The 16,676-nt window shown below is 41.7% G+C and overlaps 1 protein-coding gene across 20 annotated transcripts in view; it reads left to right on the forward strand.

The window, feature by feature from the left end:
- Window positions 1-16,676, forward strand: part of Epb41l2 (erythrocyte membrane protein band 4.1 like 2) — a 177,774-nt gene that overhangs the window by 147,780 nt on the left and 13,318 nt on the right. For 8 of the 20 annotated variants that reach the window (XM_031380624.1, XM_031380622.1, XM_031380628.1 and 5 more), the window contains 7 exons: window positions 1,419-1,586; window positions 3,421-3,474; window positions 3,667-4,227; window positions 5,864-5,986; window positions 7,932-8,030; window positions 9,597-9,677; window positions 13,834-13,942. In XM_031380624.1, the coding sequence (XP_031236484.1) occupies window positions 1,419-1,586; window positions 3,421-3,474; window positions 3,667-4,227; window positions 5,864-5,986; window positions 7,932-8,030; window positions 9,597-9,677; window positions 13,834-13,941 (1,194 nt within the window). In that variant the 3' untranslated portion in view covers window position 13,942. The remainder of the gene's footprint in view (window positions 1-1,418; window positions 1,587-3,420; window positions 3,475-3,666; window positions 4,228-5,863; window positions 5,987-7,931; window positions 8,031-9,596; window positions 9,678-13,833; window positions 13,943-16,676) is intronic. The other 12 variants (XM_031380632.1, XM_031380636.1, XM_031380633.1 and 9 more) reach the window with 9 other exon arrangements.

A 16,676-nucleotide genomic window follows, 5' to 3' on the forward strand; every position in this document is an offset into this window, starting at 1 on the left:
GCATCAAATCCCCTGAAACTAGAGTTACAGATGCTTGTGAATCACTTTGTGGGTGCTGAGAATCGAACCTACGACCTCTACAACAAAAAGGGCTCTTAGCTGCTGAGCCATCTCTCATCTCTAACCAACCATCAAGGTGGTTGGTTGGTTGGTTGGTTTGTGTGTGTGTGTGTGTGTGTGTGTGTGTGTGTGTGTGTGTGTGTGTGTGTGTATGTGTGTGTGTGTGTGTGTGTGTGTGTTTTAAAGAAGTATCTTATTTAAAAAATAAGAATTGAATATTTAAAATGGCTTTGGTTTGATCATGAATAATTTTGGGTGCAGAACAGCACAGAAAATTAGAAGCCAATAGATTTTATTAGTCTTTAGTGGGTAAGTAACCATTGTGTATTGTACAGCTTGTACTCTCTTGTCTCTCACACTGCTGTTTAAGGCACTCTGGGGGCTGCAGAGCTGAGGATGGACCCCAGGATGCTAAGCATGCAAAGCAAACACTCAACATGTGGAGCATCCCAGTCATTGAGAGACTTTTCATTCAGTGCATAGCATGTTAATTTCACAATTTTTATTAAGATCAGAAACTGTTTTCTCTGTTGAAAATTCTAAGAACTTCCACAGTCTCCCACTGAAGAACACTTTATATATGACAAGCATTTATCTTTTTAAAAAGATTGCTGGAGAATGTGGTTTATTAAGAATTCTCACAAAGTTCCACTTGGTGGGGACAGGAGGAGTGGAGGGATTTCCTAGTTCATTCTTTATGACATTCCAAGTTTCTGAGGATTGTCACAGCTTGTCTGTTACCCTCTCAGGCTGGCTAGGGAGTGTTGGTTAAGGGATAGAACTATGAATGATAAATATGAGTGGATATTGAGTTTTCAAATTTTGGAATTGACTTATGTTTCAACCATTTTTGAAAAAAAAAGGAGCCCCAGCCCGTTTTGTGAGGACTACTTGTTGCAGTTATATGCAAGTAGAGAACAGAGTGTAGTGGTTATGCGTTGTCACGAAGGCGGTCAGAGATCCAGTGCATAGAGAAGTGCATGGAGAGCAGGACCCAGCCCGGGAAAGAAGCATTTCTACTCTAGGGCTGCTGGAGAGAGTTCTTTGTGGAAAGTGGCCACAGAACCGCCTCAGACGTCAATGTTTGAGGGCTTGGGGTGCCGTTTGTTACAGTTCAGTGACAAATGGCAGTGTAGCTGGCTTCTGTAGGTTACAGCTGCCAGAAATTGTCAGTCAAGTGCAAAAGCTGGCATTCAGGCAAACCTTCACTGGAGCCTGCTTCTGTCAATGTTCTCATCTTCCCTTTCATTGTATGCTGTTCTGTTCTTGTTCCTGTGTAACCTTCTTTCCTTCAGTAGTTCTCTGCTGTCTGTCCTGATGTATTGCTAACTCTCTGCTCTTCCTTTTCTGACCTCTAGAGCCTAGAAGAGGAGATAACATCCATTTTGTTTAGTGGACAGGGCTTTTCTCATAGTGCAAAAGCCTCCTTCCCTTCAGCCACCGCTTGGACAGCAGAGGGCACTGTTGTGAACACTAATGCACCCAGAGAGCGGCTTTCTTCTGCGCCCTTTTCACGCTTGCCTGAGGTGCATTTTACTTCATTTTCCCCACCCCGCTACTAAAAGCACATGAGACGGATTTTCCTTTTGGGGGCATTTAGGTACCTTTCCCTCCACTTACTAGTGAAGTCATTGGGAACAACACCAAGAAACAGTGACTATGATTCTACAGCAACTCTCACAGATTGGGGGGAGATGCCAGCCTTTTGGGACCTATTTAAAGCACTGAGGCCCAGAGCTTCACAGAAGAGAAGCCTCAGCTAGGCAGAGCCATCTGAGAAGAGCTTTGCAGAGTGCAGGGTTCAAACCCAACTCCAGGAGGCTTTAAAACAGCACTTAACGCCCAAGCAGAGGTGCTGTCTGCACACAGTAGGTTGGAATTCCTCTGGAATCCTGAGCAGGCCAAACGTGTCTAGCCATTGGAAGCTCAGTAACAGTCCTCCCACTGGCCTGTGGTAAACTGGAGGTGTGTCCCTTAGAGCCTGTGGTAAGCTGGAGATGTGTACCTTAGAGATGCTCTGAGCACTGGACATCTTCATCTCTGGAGGAGTCTGGAGTTAAATGTACTTGCTTATAAAAACAAGCTTGGGGTTTTCAGTTTAATATCTGAAACTCCTGAGTTTTCAGTAAAACTGGAAAGGTGATTCTTTGTTCTATTGATCACCTTTTTACATGGCACGCATTTTGAGCAACTCAAACATGCCATGACTTTCAGAGTAACCAGTTACAGAGTCTGTAGCATATGTTTAGAGGAGCTGCAGACAATTGTATCACTTAGCTCTGTGTGTCCTTGGTTGCTGGGACCCGTAAAGTGACTGATCAGTGTACCTCAGAGAAGTACAGTTAGGGCTACATTCAGTGTGAGTGATTTTGAGTAAACAGCACCACTGCCTGGAGGTAAATTTTTTTTTTTGGTTAGGTCACTAATAGGAGTGCCACAAGGATGTAATGTAAACTTGTTTCTCTGCCTTCATTTCTGTAAGTGTAAGGTAGTGTGAACCATTGAACATCCTTGAAAAGAACCCTGCACCCAATTACTATATTATATTTAATTTACTATAGTAAATTACTGTAGTAAATACTATAGTAAATACTAATTTACTATAGTCCAATCAATACTGGACTATAGTAGTTTATATTACTATTTTTTTTTTTTTTTTTTTTTTTTTTGGTTTTTCGAGACAGGGTTTCTCTCTGTAACCCCGGCTGTCCTGGTACTTATTATGTAGACCAGGCTGGCCTCGAACTCGGAAATCCGCCTGCCTCCGCCTCCCAAGTGCTAGGATTAAAGGCGTGCGCCACCACCACCCGGCTTATTACTATATCTCTATTTCAGATTAAGGTATTAGTAACTTTCTAGAATGAACCTCTTAATATTAATAGCTGTTTGAAACCAACCACAATTTTGCCAGTCTAAGATATTTTGTTAAAAGCACCATCCAAAAAGGAAGAAATCAATCAGCCAATCAATCCATCCTTGATACTGTATTTATTTAGGCTGGGGTTCCAGCCTTGTTCTAGGTTTGGACTAAAGTATTGGAAGAGCAGATTTCTGAGTTGTGAGCTTTATCCTTTAAGCTGGTTAGTGGGCTTAGGTATAAGGGCATATTTTTTCTTTAACATTTTCAAGTCTATAAATAGTCCTAATAATTTTTAAAAATTTCTCTGTGAGAACACTGGCTGTGTTGTTTGTTTTTGTAAGTGCTGTGGCATTTGTCTAGTTGTCCTGTGTGATCTTGAGCATGGGATTCAGTAGGTTAACGCTTGCTGTTCTGTGTTTGCGTTTTCACATGTCTGTCTTGGTGGTTGTTGAGGTAAAACCATATTGATTTTGTGTCCTTGGTTGCTTTTTGTTTCGCAGACTCGTCCTCCCACGTCGGAAGGGCCTTGCGCTGGAACCAGGGACGATGTTAAGGTTCTCCTTCCATGTTAATGCCATTCCCTCCCGCCTTTCATCCGCCTTATGTGCCTGCTTCCCTTTCAGTCCGCATCACAGTCATCTTGTTCTTCTTCATGACATCAATCTGCCATCAGTTAATTTGGGCTTCCACTGTTTTTATTTATTCATATGTTTTTGTTTTCCCTCATCCATCTTGTTTTTGTACAGAGTTCACATGAGACTCTGAATGTAGTGGAGGAGAAGAAGCGGGCACAGGTTGGGAAAGACGAAAGCGTAATCACAGAAGAAATGAATGGTAAAGAGATCTCACCGGGGAGTGGTCCTGGGGAGACTCGTAAGGTGGAGCCTGTGGCACACAAAGACTCCACCTCCCTGTCTTCTGAGAGCAGCAGCAGCAGCAGTGAGAGTGAGGAGGATGTGGGAGAGTACCAGCCCCACCACCGAGTGACCGAGGGCACCATAAGGGAAGAGCAGGAGGAATGTGATGAAGAGCTGGAGGAAGAGCCCGGCCAAGGAGCTAAGGTAGTAGAGAGGGAGGCAGCAATGCCCGAAGCCATCCCAGACAGACAAGCAGGGGCCAGTGTGCTCCCAGTAGAAACAGAGGCTCAGGAAAATGTAGTTGCCCAAAAGTTACCTGGAGAGAAGGGTGCACACGGAGGCACTGCTGAGCAAGACATGAGAGAAGCAGCAGAGGAAGACCAGCACATTAATGGAGAGGTGCCCCATCTTGACATTGATGCTTTACCAGAGATTATTTGTTGTTCAGAGGTAAATGGGAGTCTCAGCATGAGCTAAGCTATAGCACTCTTTCTCAGGTGGAAACACCTGCCATTCTTCACCTTCTCCTGATTCTCCTTCAGCTTTTTCAGCAGGAGTCTGGTTTTTCTGTCGTGTGGGAAGAAGGGAAGGCACTGCTTTGTCACTCCTCTGCAGGTCACACTTGCTACCTTCTCTGCTGCAGTGGATAGCCTGCAGGCCAACCGCAGCCACATCCTTTCTTTCTTGTTCTCATCCAGGTTTCTTTGCATGTTCTGGATGCTTTTGTCTTTCTGTGCACGCCTCCCTCAATTGCATTCCTTTTCTCATGGGTTTATGTAGTAAAATGTGTGTGTACTGTTGAGAGTTGAAAGGCGGTGGGTTTAGTGTGCGCTCCTGAGGGAATGACTGCATCTTCTCACTCTTCCTTATGCCTCACAGCAGCTGCCGTGAGGCAGTGGGGAGGATGCTATTTCTTGAGTACCACTGGGGCTTGTCTTCAGAGTGCAGGGAGAGTGTGCTTTGCTTCTGCCTCTCTTCTTGGCATCCAAGGACTGACTAAACAGCTCACTGGGAGCACACGCTGCGCTCTTCCCTCACTCCTGGACTGCTTGCTGTTATTTTGTAGACCAATCTATAATAGATGTGTCTCCTCCTTTTATTTTCAAGAAAGAGAGCCTCATATATTCCTCTCAGTTGGTTCTTGATTGTGAAGGACATTGACTCATGTGATAGGTTCACTTGCACAGGAATGTCTCTCCATTCCAGAATGCCCACAGTTGTCAGAGCTTATCAGCATTTTCTCTCTGATGGAGTGCACAGTCTTTAAGTGGGTTTGTTTTGGAGTAAATATTTACTTTAAATTTCATATTTCACTTAAGAAAAGACATCTCAAGAATCTTTTGCACACTGTGATCTACCTTTTCCATTTAAGTAATTATACCTGTTGGGAGCTTTCTCTCAAAGGCATGCTCTAATGTTTGGTAGTGCTCTAGTCTGCTACACTTTGGATGCATGAACCTCTCTTCATGCTTAAAATCATTCAGAGCACTTAACACAACACTGATTGACTGCATTATTGTACTTAATGCAAAAGAAAGCAAACTTTCAGATGAGTGTGATTGAAAACACTCATACTTGAAGATATCCTTTCTGACAATGGTGTCAGAAATTGGGAGAAAAAACAAATCTTGCTCATGGAGTTTACAGTCAAAAATAATAAGTCTTCACATTTGGTTCTTTAAGTGTCAGTAAAGATAAAGTTTCCTACCTATGTACAGTACATGCTGTTTTATCTTTCATTTTTTCCTAAGTAGAATGTACATGTGTCATTGTATTGTTTAGGATCAGCACAGTCTGAAGAGTAATGCAATTTAGGGAGCTACTGTGTTAGCTTAGTTTATGTGTGTGTGTGTGTGTGTGTGTGTGTGTGTGTACGTACATACACATATATACAGACACACACGTACATATGTGTGTGAGATATACTTGAAGGAGTTGTATCTTTTACTTATATTTGCTTTTACTCTTACTTTCCATGCATGAGTATGTGTTTGGATGTTTTTTAACAATTATTCTTGAAGGTTCCTTTAAATACTTCTATTTCATGACCACTAGAATTTATCTTTCCCTTCCTTTTCCACCTCAGCCACCAGTGGTAAAAACAGAGATGGTAACAATTTCTGATGCCTCACAAAGGACAGAAATCTCCACCAAGGAAGTCCCCATTGTTCAAACTGAGACCAAAACCATCACATATGAGTCTCCGCAGGTACAAAGCTCATGATTTGACCTATTTGAATCCCGTTTCTGTTTTCAGCATCTTCGCCTGTTCTTGGCTTTGACGTAACTTTTCACACATTGCAACTGTTCCAGCAATATGATTAGCTCTGTTGCTATCTTAGACTAGACAGAGAGCTGCAGTCAATCCCTGTTGCCTAAAGAGAAACTTCAGGTAGAGAAGGAGAGGAAGTTCGTGTTGGTGACCTGGTACTTCCCCAGGAGAGCCATGCACATGGTTAAGACAGACTGCACGAGCCCTATCCTATTACTGCAGGGCCTTTCTGGCCTGTTGTATCTAAAAAATGTGCCCATTCTTAGGAATCAGATGACCTTGTAAAGCTTACTAGATGTGATATTTTATATAGATTTGTAGTGTTTATAAGCTCCCCACTGCACTGACCTTATGAAGACAGACCAAATAAATTCAGATTTTATTCTGTCATTAGAGGCACCCACATACTTTCTCTCTTTTACTCTGGGTCATTTACCATAGACGTGTGTGGTGGATTCCATGTAACAGTGTCCAAGTGACGACAGGAACCTCATACTTGATTTTAGCTCTACATACTGGCTCTGCAAAGATATGTTTAGATAAGAAAGCTGGAGAGATTGCTTAGTTTTATGGTAAATTACTTCCTACACAAACATAAGGACCGAGTTTAGATCCCTTGTTCCAAAGTAGTACAAACCTGTAATCTCGGTGCTGAGAAGGGGGGTTCATGGGCAGTGCAGCCAAATTCAAATTGGTAACCTTCAGGGTCAGCGAGAGCCTCTGCCCGAAAAACAAGGTGGTGAGGAGTTGAAGAAGACAGCTGGCACTGTCCTCTGAGCTCCACAGACATATGCATAGTGATAGCAACAGATGAAATGGGACAAAAGAGTTCATCATTTCAAAATGGACCTGTGTAAAAATGGATGTGATAAATAGTTTACCTTTCTCTGGTAGGATTGCAATATGGTTTAAGACTGAAAATAGTTAAGACTGAATATATACATGTATGCAACAGTTATCAAAACAGTTTCAAGCATGTTATCTATATGTGTGCATAGATCCCACATAAGAGCAAACAAACCTACTGTGGGCAGGTCTGTGAGAATGTTGCTCTGACTAGGTCTGCAATGTGGTAAGCCTCTTAGAAAGGGCATCAGGCGCCTGAGGTGAGTTTGAGAGAAGCTTCCTTGTGATCATGTCAGGAAATAGGGAGCTGTGTTTGGGATTCTCACATAACTAAGCTATTAACTTGCTTTGTTTTTCCTGACAGACTCTAGAATCTTCTGCCTCTTCCAGTGTTAAACAAAGTAGCTCTTTTAAAAATATATACGATGGCATATGTGTGTATGTATATGTGTGTGTGTATACACACATACAATATTATTATGTGCGCGCGCGCACACACACACATACACACATATATACTCATGAGATATCAACCATTGTAAGGACTTTGTATGTTTTACAGAATATTTTCAAGAGAAGTAAATAACTGAATCATTCAAGTTCAGTCTGTCCTCAACAGGTTCCATTACTTAGTAATCTGAGAAAATGTTTACCTATTTTTACCCACCTATGCTTAAAAATAGTAGCAAAGCCAGTACTTCTGGTCACTGTGGAAACGTCTTCCTCTGGATCTCAGTTTCTTTTTCTAGCTTCTACAAATGCTTTTTCCTCTTGTCTGACTGGCAGCCCCACCACTCCTTCATTCTTTCTCCTTCTGACATGGTTTGTTTCTGTACATCATGGTATTCACAGCTCTGTTTTCAATGCCAGCTGCTCTCTGGACCATGAACCACCACTACAACATGCAGAGGATAGGAAGATAGGATCTCCTGCCAGCTGTGGAGCTCTTAGAAGATGCATATGTAGTGGGGGGGAGTCTTTGCTGACATGATGGAAGTTAAGCATTACTTTGTATTTTTCCTCCAACTGTCCAAAGATTGACGGCGGGGCTGGTGGTGATTCGGGCGTGTTACTGACCGCACAAACCATCACATCTGAGTCCGCGTCAACAACGACAACCACACACATCACCAAGGTAAATCGACCTAGGGAAGCCCTAGGGAGAGGATGGTACATGCCAAACAGATCTTTTCTGTATCGCTCCTTTGTTCCTTTACACACTTCTGAGTAAGACACAGATAGTGCCAGTGGGCTGAAATGTCCTTCTTAAATTATTCAAGAAATTAGCCTCCAATGACAAATTGTTTTGAACCAAATTTCAGTTCTATAAAGTACAAGGGGGTAAAAATATGACTAGTATATTTAAGATAGCTGCGTAGATAGTAGTACTTTAGTAAAGCTGTGAGGCTTCTCTCATTTATTTAAATCCTAGTATGAGGATTTGACATTTACTCAGAGCCTTTTCTAAACATTTCATACTATATCACCCATAGTCCTCAGCCTGACAGCATCTGCAGCATCTGGGGCTTGGATATCTAAAAGTCACAATCACCTCAGACCTGCTGAGATCCTGGGAGGAAGCTTCCAGCCGACTCTGCCTCGTGGCAATGCATTCAAGTCTGACTTTCCAGCATTTCATTTTGCTTCTCTTTTCACATTGTATTAGTGCTTAATGGTCTTAAATGTGTCTGTTATACCCTTTCCACCCTATGTTTCTGGACAGTAATTTAAAGAAGCAAACAAAAATAGCAAGAAATTTTGTGAATTAAAAAATGCAGTGTATAATGTTTCTCATTCTAACAAATTGTAAAGCTAGTGGTAAGCATTATTTCTCAGTTACGTGCCATGCTTCTGACGTGGTATATGAATTGTGAAGGTTGTCCAGGTTGCCTGTGTGCTTGCACAGGTCTCTGGTATTGGCTGTGTTATGTTTCAAGGATCTCAGAGCATCTCCAGGATGCCCCGGACACTCTGAGCTGCACCTGAGCAGTGACCCTTGTGAGGCCATTCATGCAGGGCCTCTTTCACCCTAGTCTTCTGCATCACTTGTCCACATGCACAACCACACACGGAAACAATCATCAATCACCTGTGTGTGCACAGTGTTCTCTGTCCACATGCACAGCCACACGCGGAAGCAATCATCAGCTCAAACCTTTAATGAAAATCTCATTTGCTTTCCTTGTCTTCAATCAAATGCAAATATTCTTTTTAGTTGCACTAAATTGAATGAACTCATGAAATGAATTTGTATGACTGGAATCAAACATCAGAACTATAATATCAAATAAATTCCTAAATGTAAAACCCACCTAAAATGTTTGTAAGTCTACAAATCCCAAATGTTTTTTTCTTCTTTCTACTTTCCTTTTCAAAAGTTGGCCAACTAATAGGGAAGAAACTTAGGGAATGTTTCCAATGGAAAGACTTAGATTTTAACATGGCATCTATTCCATTTTAATCTCACCAGAATGTTGGTATTTTCAGGACTGCTTTCAATTAGAGGACATGTATGATACTGCATAATTTTAGCACTAGGACTCTGTGTTGAATTGAGAAGTACAGCACAGGAAGTATCTGGAGCCCGAGTGTTGCACTGCTCTGTGTTCTGGTCTTAAGATGGTGCCAGGTAGAGCTGAGCCTTGCCTTTACTCTCCGCTCGCCAGCTCCAGTTAACGCCTCCTCTTCTTTCTGACCTTAGACTGTGAAAGGTGGAATCTCTGAAACACGAATTGAGAAACGCATTGTGATCACAGGAGATGCAGCTCTGGATCATGATCAGGTAAACACTTTTCCTGTCACGTCTGTGTGTGGTCGCCTCCTGGTACATCCTGGATGGAGTGTAGAGTCCAGTACCCTCCTTAGAGGGGAAAGACTTCTGAGCCTGGAGTGGCCTGTTCTGTGAGAGGTCCTAAGCACACTGGCACAAAACATGACGTATTGTTCATCAACTGCAGTGACATGTAAGAGTGAGGAATTCTGGTGACCAATGGAGGGACAAGCCATCACACATTTCAAAACAAATGGCAGTTATTGACATTTCCCTAAAAATCAAACAAAGCAGAAGCCACCAAGACTTCTTATGCTTATGTGTTAAATATTTCAAGGCATTTTTGTAGCAAAAGAAAAAGTTGGCCTATTGACTACTAAGGACTTTTCTCTATTATAATTTAGAGTAGTAGAGAGAAGAAAAGATCACCTATTATTCTCTCAAGATGGAAATGTATATTGATTCTATTAATTTATTTATATATTTTTGTTTATATTTTAAACTAAGTGCAATGCTTGTTATAATGGTTATGAAGTGATGAGAAGTGTTTGCTGCCTTCCTCATCCCTTCCTCCTTCCTTCTCCCTCCCTTCTTTTCTTCCTTTCTTGTATTTCTAGCTCTCTGCCTTTCTTTCTTTCTTTCTTTCTTTCTTTCTTTCTTTCTTTCTTTCTTTCTTTCTTTCTTTCTCTCTTTCTCTCTTTCTCTCTTCCTCTCTTTCTCTCTTTCCTTCCTTCTTTCTTTCTTTTAACTGATTTTTAAAAAGGAGAACAAGGTTTTTTTTGTTGTTTCACAACTTGAAGAAGGGAACAGAAGTGTTTCGTGGATTGCATCTGCTAGGGAAGAGGAGCAAATGATAGAGGTGCGGTCTCTAAGAAGGCCAGCGTTAGATAGAAGAACTGCAGGCTTGAGAAAGGCTCTGTGTGATGTTTGTAAGCATGATATTTTAATTACATGTTCCATAATTTACAGGGATTCATTTGCTTGTTGGTTTGTTTTGGTTTCTAGGGGCTAGAGATAAAGTTGTGGGTGCTCAGTGAGAACTTAGAATGAGGGGCTTCTAGGAGGTGGCTAGTATACTCATCATGGAAAAAAACCCTGTCTTGGAAGTGAGGCTTATGGTGTCCCAGACAGAGGCTGTGGTCCACTGTTGCCTTCTGGGATCTGGACTCCCCTGACCTGGAAATGGAGCTTACCTGACTCTTCATTTCCCTTTGGGCTTCTTGCTCAAGAGCTGTTTGCTAAGTTCCTTGAGCATTGTGAGCAGGAGAATGTGAATTTTCCCAGACATTGTTTCTTTAGCTCTCCTCCCATGCTTTGCAAGGACTTTCCCAGCTGAGCAACTCTTGGATTCAGTTCTGTGTTTCACCTTTTAGCCTATTTGCCTTAAAAATTCACATTTGACATTGTTTGTGAAAGGCAAATATAACAAATATCAAACATATGGCTAGGAAAATAACACAATTCTAATTTAGAAGGATGAGTCAGCAGCCTTAACGGTGGCTGTGAGACCATGGCATCTCCCAGGCTTCAGCTGCTAAAGTGAGGTCCGCCCTGGACACTCCCCACTGGGAACCTGTGATAGGCTCATGTCCTCCTTAAAGCTGTTGGGATCTTTGGAACTATGGAAGCTTAAATGAAAATGGCTTTCTTGCCAAACCATGATGCTGATTACACAGTGGCCCTGACACCGTTGACACCTTTCCACTTCCTTCCTTGTGTTCAGAGGAATCGTAGGCTATTCCTCTCTACGAGCGAGATGCAAGAAGAAATGCCTCCTCATGTTGGTATGTCTGAGAGGCATGCTCTCGTAGGATCCCAGCTCAGCAATTTCATTCTATGCTGCTCATGATTCCTGCTCCATTCTTGGAGTGAACAACCTAGAGTTTCTCTTCTGAGCTTATTTCTTCCTAATACAACAGTTCTCAGTCTGGTGTGGTGGTGTAGCCCATTGTCCTAGGTCTGCTCCCAGGAGACTAGACTTGAAGGGATCCATGAAGTTCAAAACTAACTGACTCTACTGAGGCCCAGGTTCACATTTTTTTTCCTGTGAATTTGACAGTGATATTTTTTCATGATCTTTATTGTTGCCATAATAATGTCTTTTTAACATGTTATTGCATTTGATTTCTTGAGTTAATATAGAATAAAAGGATTACAGGCATAATTTAAGATACTTGCTGAAGAGGTGGCTCAATGGTTACAGGACACTTTTCTTCCAGAGTACCTGGGCTTGCTTCTCAGCACCCATTTGGTGGATCATAACCTTCTGTAACTCAGTTCTAGGAGACTGTACACTCTGTTCTGGCCTCCAGGGACACCAGCATATGTGGGCACACAGGCATATGTGCAGGCAGAAGACCCATACACATTCAGGTGTATCAGCCATTGAGCATGGCTCTTGCTCTTCCTCTGTGCTTGCTAGCTGTACCTGAGTTTAATGAGCAAAGCTTCAAGGTGTGGTCCATAGCCTTACACCAGAAAAAAGCTGTCGTGTGATCTGGCAATGCTTGTGTCCCCACAGACAGGCCCCCAGGGAAAAGAAACACTGCGGGGCTTTTTGCTGTTTCCAACTACACAGTTTCTTTCCACACTGAGAAGACTTGTACCTGAGAGGAATTTGGTTTGGGGTTTTTTTTTGTTTGTTTGTTTCTTTTGTTTTGTTTTTCCCTTTAAGACTTGTTTTTTATTTTTAAAAGCTTAACTTTAACATTTTATTTTGTGTAAAAAAAAGGGCAAATTTAGTGAATTATTTTTATTTTGTACACAAAGTTATATTTTGGGTTTTTTTTTTGTTGTTTTTTTTTTTTTTTGTTGTTGTTTTTCAAGACAGGGTTTCTCTGTGTAGCCCTGGCTGTCCTGGAACTCACTCTATAGACCAGTCTGGCCTCGAACTCAGAAATCCACCTGCCTCTGCCTCCCAAGTGCTGGGATTAAAGGCGTGTGCCACCACCGCCCAGCTCAAAGTTATATTTTAATGCTTTTCACATCAAGGCTGAAAATTTACATTTTGGTAAAAATGAAAGGAACATAAATTTCTCTGAAGGAATTTTTTTGTTTAAGATTCTTTCCAAGACTTTGTTCTTGTGTGGTTTTATTTTCTTTATTTTTCCCCTAAACCTTTACAAATAAAATTGGCAATAATTAAGAAAGATATATCTCTCAAAAGTAGGATCTTTCCATGTTACACAGTTTGCTCTCTGATGAGACAGAGGCGTTGTTTCTCCCTGCCTTGTCTGTGGAAGAGACCATGAAGCAGTGCAGTTGACACTGGATCCTCTTGGGGGGTGCCTGGGTTTGAGAAACAGCACCAACCTTTGGGTCTTCAGCTGCAGAGAAGGGCCCTCAGGGTCCATCTGCCCTTTTTCTTAGTGATAGCAGGCTTTTATTGTTAGTGCTGCTCTGTTTTCTGTCTCCTATGGGTTTATAGGCATTTTTTTTTCTGTTAATGTTTTAAATTAGATGGCAAAGACAAGGATGTGTGGTCCTATGTCTTGGAGTTCTGTGTTGTTTGGGTGGTGGCTACACATGAGTGTCCAGATGAGGCACTATAGTTTTGGTGACATTACTACCTTCATTCATACAGGAAACCTCAAAATAATCTTTATTGCCTTAGTCTGAGCCTCCAGGTAAGAGTTACATAAGACTCAGAGAAAAACCATGTTCTCCTAATGTGAGTACAAGTCAAAACTCAGTACAGTCCAGTGAGTGCACACAGTACCCAGAGAGAACAGAGGCTTCAAAGCCGTTGAGCTCTCTTGCTGCAACCTTCCTAGGAGGTCCGCAGGAAGGACAGGAAGTGTAGAACGGCAGTCGCTCTCAGAAATGAGCCATGAAGCTGGGCGGTGGTGGCACATGCCTTTAATCCCAGCACTTGGGAGGCAGAGGCAGGCGGATTTCTGAGTTCGAGGCCAGCCTGGTCTACAGAGTGAGTTCCAGGATAGCCAGAGTTACACAGAGAAACCCTGTCTCGAAAAAAACAAAAAAAAAAAAAAACAAAACAAAAAAAGAAATGAGCCATGACCCCAATTCAAACGTCCCTGTTATTGTAAAGGAAGACACAAGAGCAATTTGCTGGAGCCTGTGTCTTGTTGATGAAGGTGCATGTATTCTGCTGTTGGGTAGAGCCAAATACTCAGCTCATAGTTGCTTGTTCTTCTGACCCTGGTAGGCGCTGGCTCAGGCCATCCGGGAAGCCAGAGAGCAGCACCCTGATATGTCGGTCACAAGGGTGGTAGTGCACAAAGAAACAGAGTTGGCGGAGGAAGGAGAAGAATAAGGTAAGCGAGCCTGCCCCCCCCCGCAGCCTTCCCTGGCTGTGCTGTGGCCCTGGCTGTGCAGTTTTACATCAGTGTCTTTGCTTTCTCTGCTTTGGCTGGTTTTCTCCAGATTGTTGTTCTTTCCGAGCTCACCTGCTCAAATGTGTAACTCAGAATCTCTGCTTGTCTGTCTAGTGCTGGTGGCCTTACAGAGAAGCTGCTAGCAGTGGGCGTTTATGTTCCTTCTCTCATCAAGTATGTTAGTGTGCTTGGTAGTTAATGTTCACAATGACTATTGGGGGTGGTGCGGTCACCTTTTTGTTAGATTTATGTTATATGAGAGGTAACGTCTTTAAAATTTATATGTTAAAAATTGTATATCAAACAGTAAGCTATAGAGAGAGCATAAAGCTTGTATTGCCTAAAAGTTGAATGTTTTAGCTCGACCAAAGGAGGAAGTAATGATAACTGGGGTTTAATATAACCAGCAGAAAAGGACTAATACTCTCAACAAACTGAGAAATCTAATAATGTAAATACTTCTAGAGAAAAATGGGCTAGTGATTACACAGCTAAATCATCTGAAAACTAAGTGATCTACAAACAAAAACCTTTGGCCTTATTCTGTTGCTTAAATCAGCAAAAATTGCACGTCTAGTATAACATTCTTCACCCATGTAGTAAAAATGTATGTTTTAATCACTGTTTGGAGATTGTGGGAAGAAACCATATTTACATACTGTATATTTTATTTCTTAGAAGACAATTTGGAAAAACCTATATCAAAGTATTTATGTTATAGTTACCTATCTTTAAACTACCTTTAAGAATTTAATGAGGGCCAGTGAGATGACCCAGCAAGTTAAAGCTCTTGCTGCCAGCTAGACAACCTTGGTTCCATCCTGGGACTTGATGCCAGTGAGCAGCCTCAGTTCCATCCCTATGACTCATTGCTAGCTAGCTAGCCTTAATTCTATCCCTGGGACTCACTTGCCAGATGGAGAGAAACAACTCCTTCAAGTTATCCTTTGACCTCCACATGTATGCTATGTCGTGTGCACCTCATACAATCACATATGTCTGCATACAAAATAAATAATATAATAAAAATTAAAAGCAATAAATTTGCTTAAATACTTCGAGATATGTTTCCTGAGACTCCTCGTCAGAAGTATCATGTCTTTTAAGCAGCCAGTCAAATCTACCCATGAGGAAGGAACCTGTATATAACAATAGCAACACTAGTGTTCATACCAATAAAGCCATTAACATCAGACCAACCCACACTTGTGTTGTAGTAAGACATGAGATATTTAAATGACCACTAGTGTGGAAGAAGTTCATGCACTTGATGCCTCCGTGCGATGACTGAGGAGCCTGGTGGACTGCATAAACGTCACAGTTGCCTGATAGTGTCTTACCAAACAGGTTATCACAAAAAGTGCCCAGTGAGATTTTTTTTAAAGGCTGTACTTTGAGCATTCAGAGGGTGGATGGCTCACAGGAATGACAAGGCCATGGAGCATTTACCCTCTTGAGTTGCACAGTAAAACCACTTGGTAGTCCATCTGTAGAGACTGAAGACCTGTACCAGTTCACAACCTCAGCTCTGAGATTTTTATTGTGCTAGTTTAGGGGACATAATACGACTATGATTTTTCAGTTCCTTCCATTAATATCTTTTTTGATGGCTCTTAGCTTCTTTTATTTCTTCTGTGGCAATGGGAATATCTCAGAACATCTCTATTACATGCTTGATCACCTTTTAAAATACCTGTTTTCTTTGTCTTCTGTTTACTGATTTTTTTTTAATTCACTTTTTTTATGAGCTCGATTGTTTGCCTGTATGTTTGTTATGTTGTACCACATGCATGCCTGGTCCCTGCAGAGGCCAGAAAAAGGTATTTCATCCCCTGAAACTGGAGTTAGAGATGGGTTATAAACTGATATGTGGATGGTGGGACTTGAACCCAGGTCCTCTGCGATGGCAGTGAGCACTGTTAACACTCCAGCCTTCATTTATTGATTCTTTTTGTTTGTTTTTTGAGACTGGGTTTCTTTGTGTAGCCCTGGCTATTCTGAAACTTACTCTGTAGACCAGCTGGCCTTGAACTCAGAGATCTGCCTGCCTCCATTATTGGTTCTTAATACTAATTCTTTATGATGACCTATGCTACAAATGCAAGGTTTATGGTATTTTTATTGATTCTTAGTACTAATTCTTGGTACCATGTTACAAATATGAAGTTCTTGGTGTTTTTATTAATTTTTGGTACTAATTCTTGATGTTATATGTTAGAAATATGAGGCTCATGGTGTTTTTATTGATTCTTATTACTAAATCTTTGTTGTCATGTTACAAATGTCATGAGGTTTGTGGTATTTATTTTCATTATTAATGTAATTGAATTTACAAGCTTTTCCTCATATAGCAAGTATTAAACTCCCTCTACTTGCATTTCCTGTGGGCTTCAAGGCCACGGCAGCGTCCCAGCAGTTTATTGAGAGCCAGTCCTTTCCCTCTGTGCTGCAGTGCCCCAGCTCAGCTGCTTCTGCGGCACTGTGCTCTGCAGTTGGGTGCATTGGTCCCTGTGTATTTGCGCCTCACTGCCTCCCTGTCTTAATCATGTATCTTCATGCTAGGTCTTGGTAGCATAGGATGTGTGTCCCCCACCTTTGTTCCTCTTGTTTATTTTTTATTGCGTAAATCAGCCTGCTAATTCAATTCTGTGTATTTAGTTTTCTTTTTTTTTTT

The sequence above is a fragment of the Mastomys coucha genome, unplaced genomic scaffold (assembly GCF_008632895.1).
Source record: "Mastomys coucha isolate ucsf_1 unplaced genomic scaffold, UCSF_Mcou_1 pScaffold2, whole genome shotgun sequence".
NCBI lineage: Eukaryota > Metazoa > Chordata > Mammalia > Rodentia > Muridae > Mastomys > Mastomys coucha.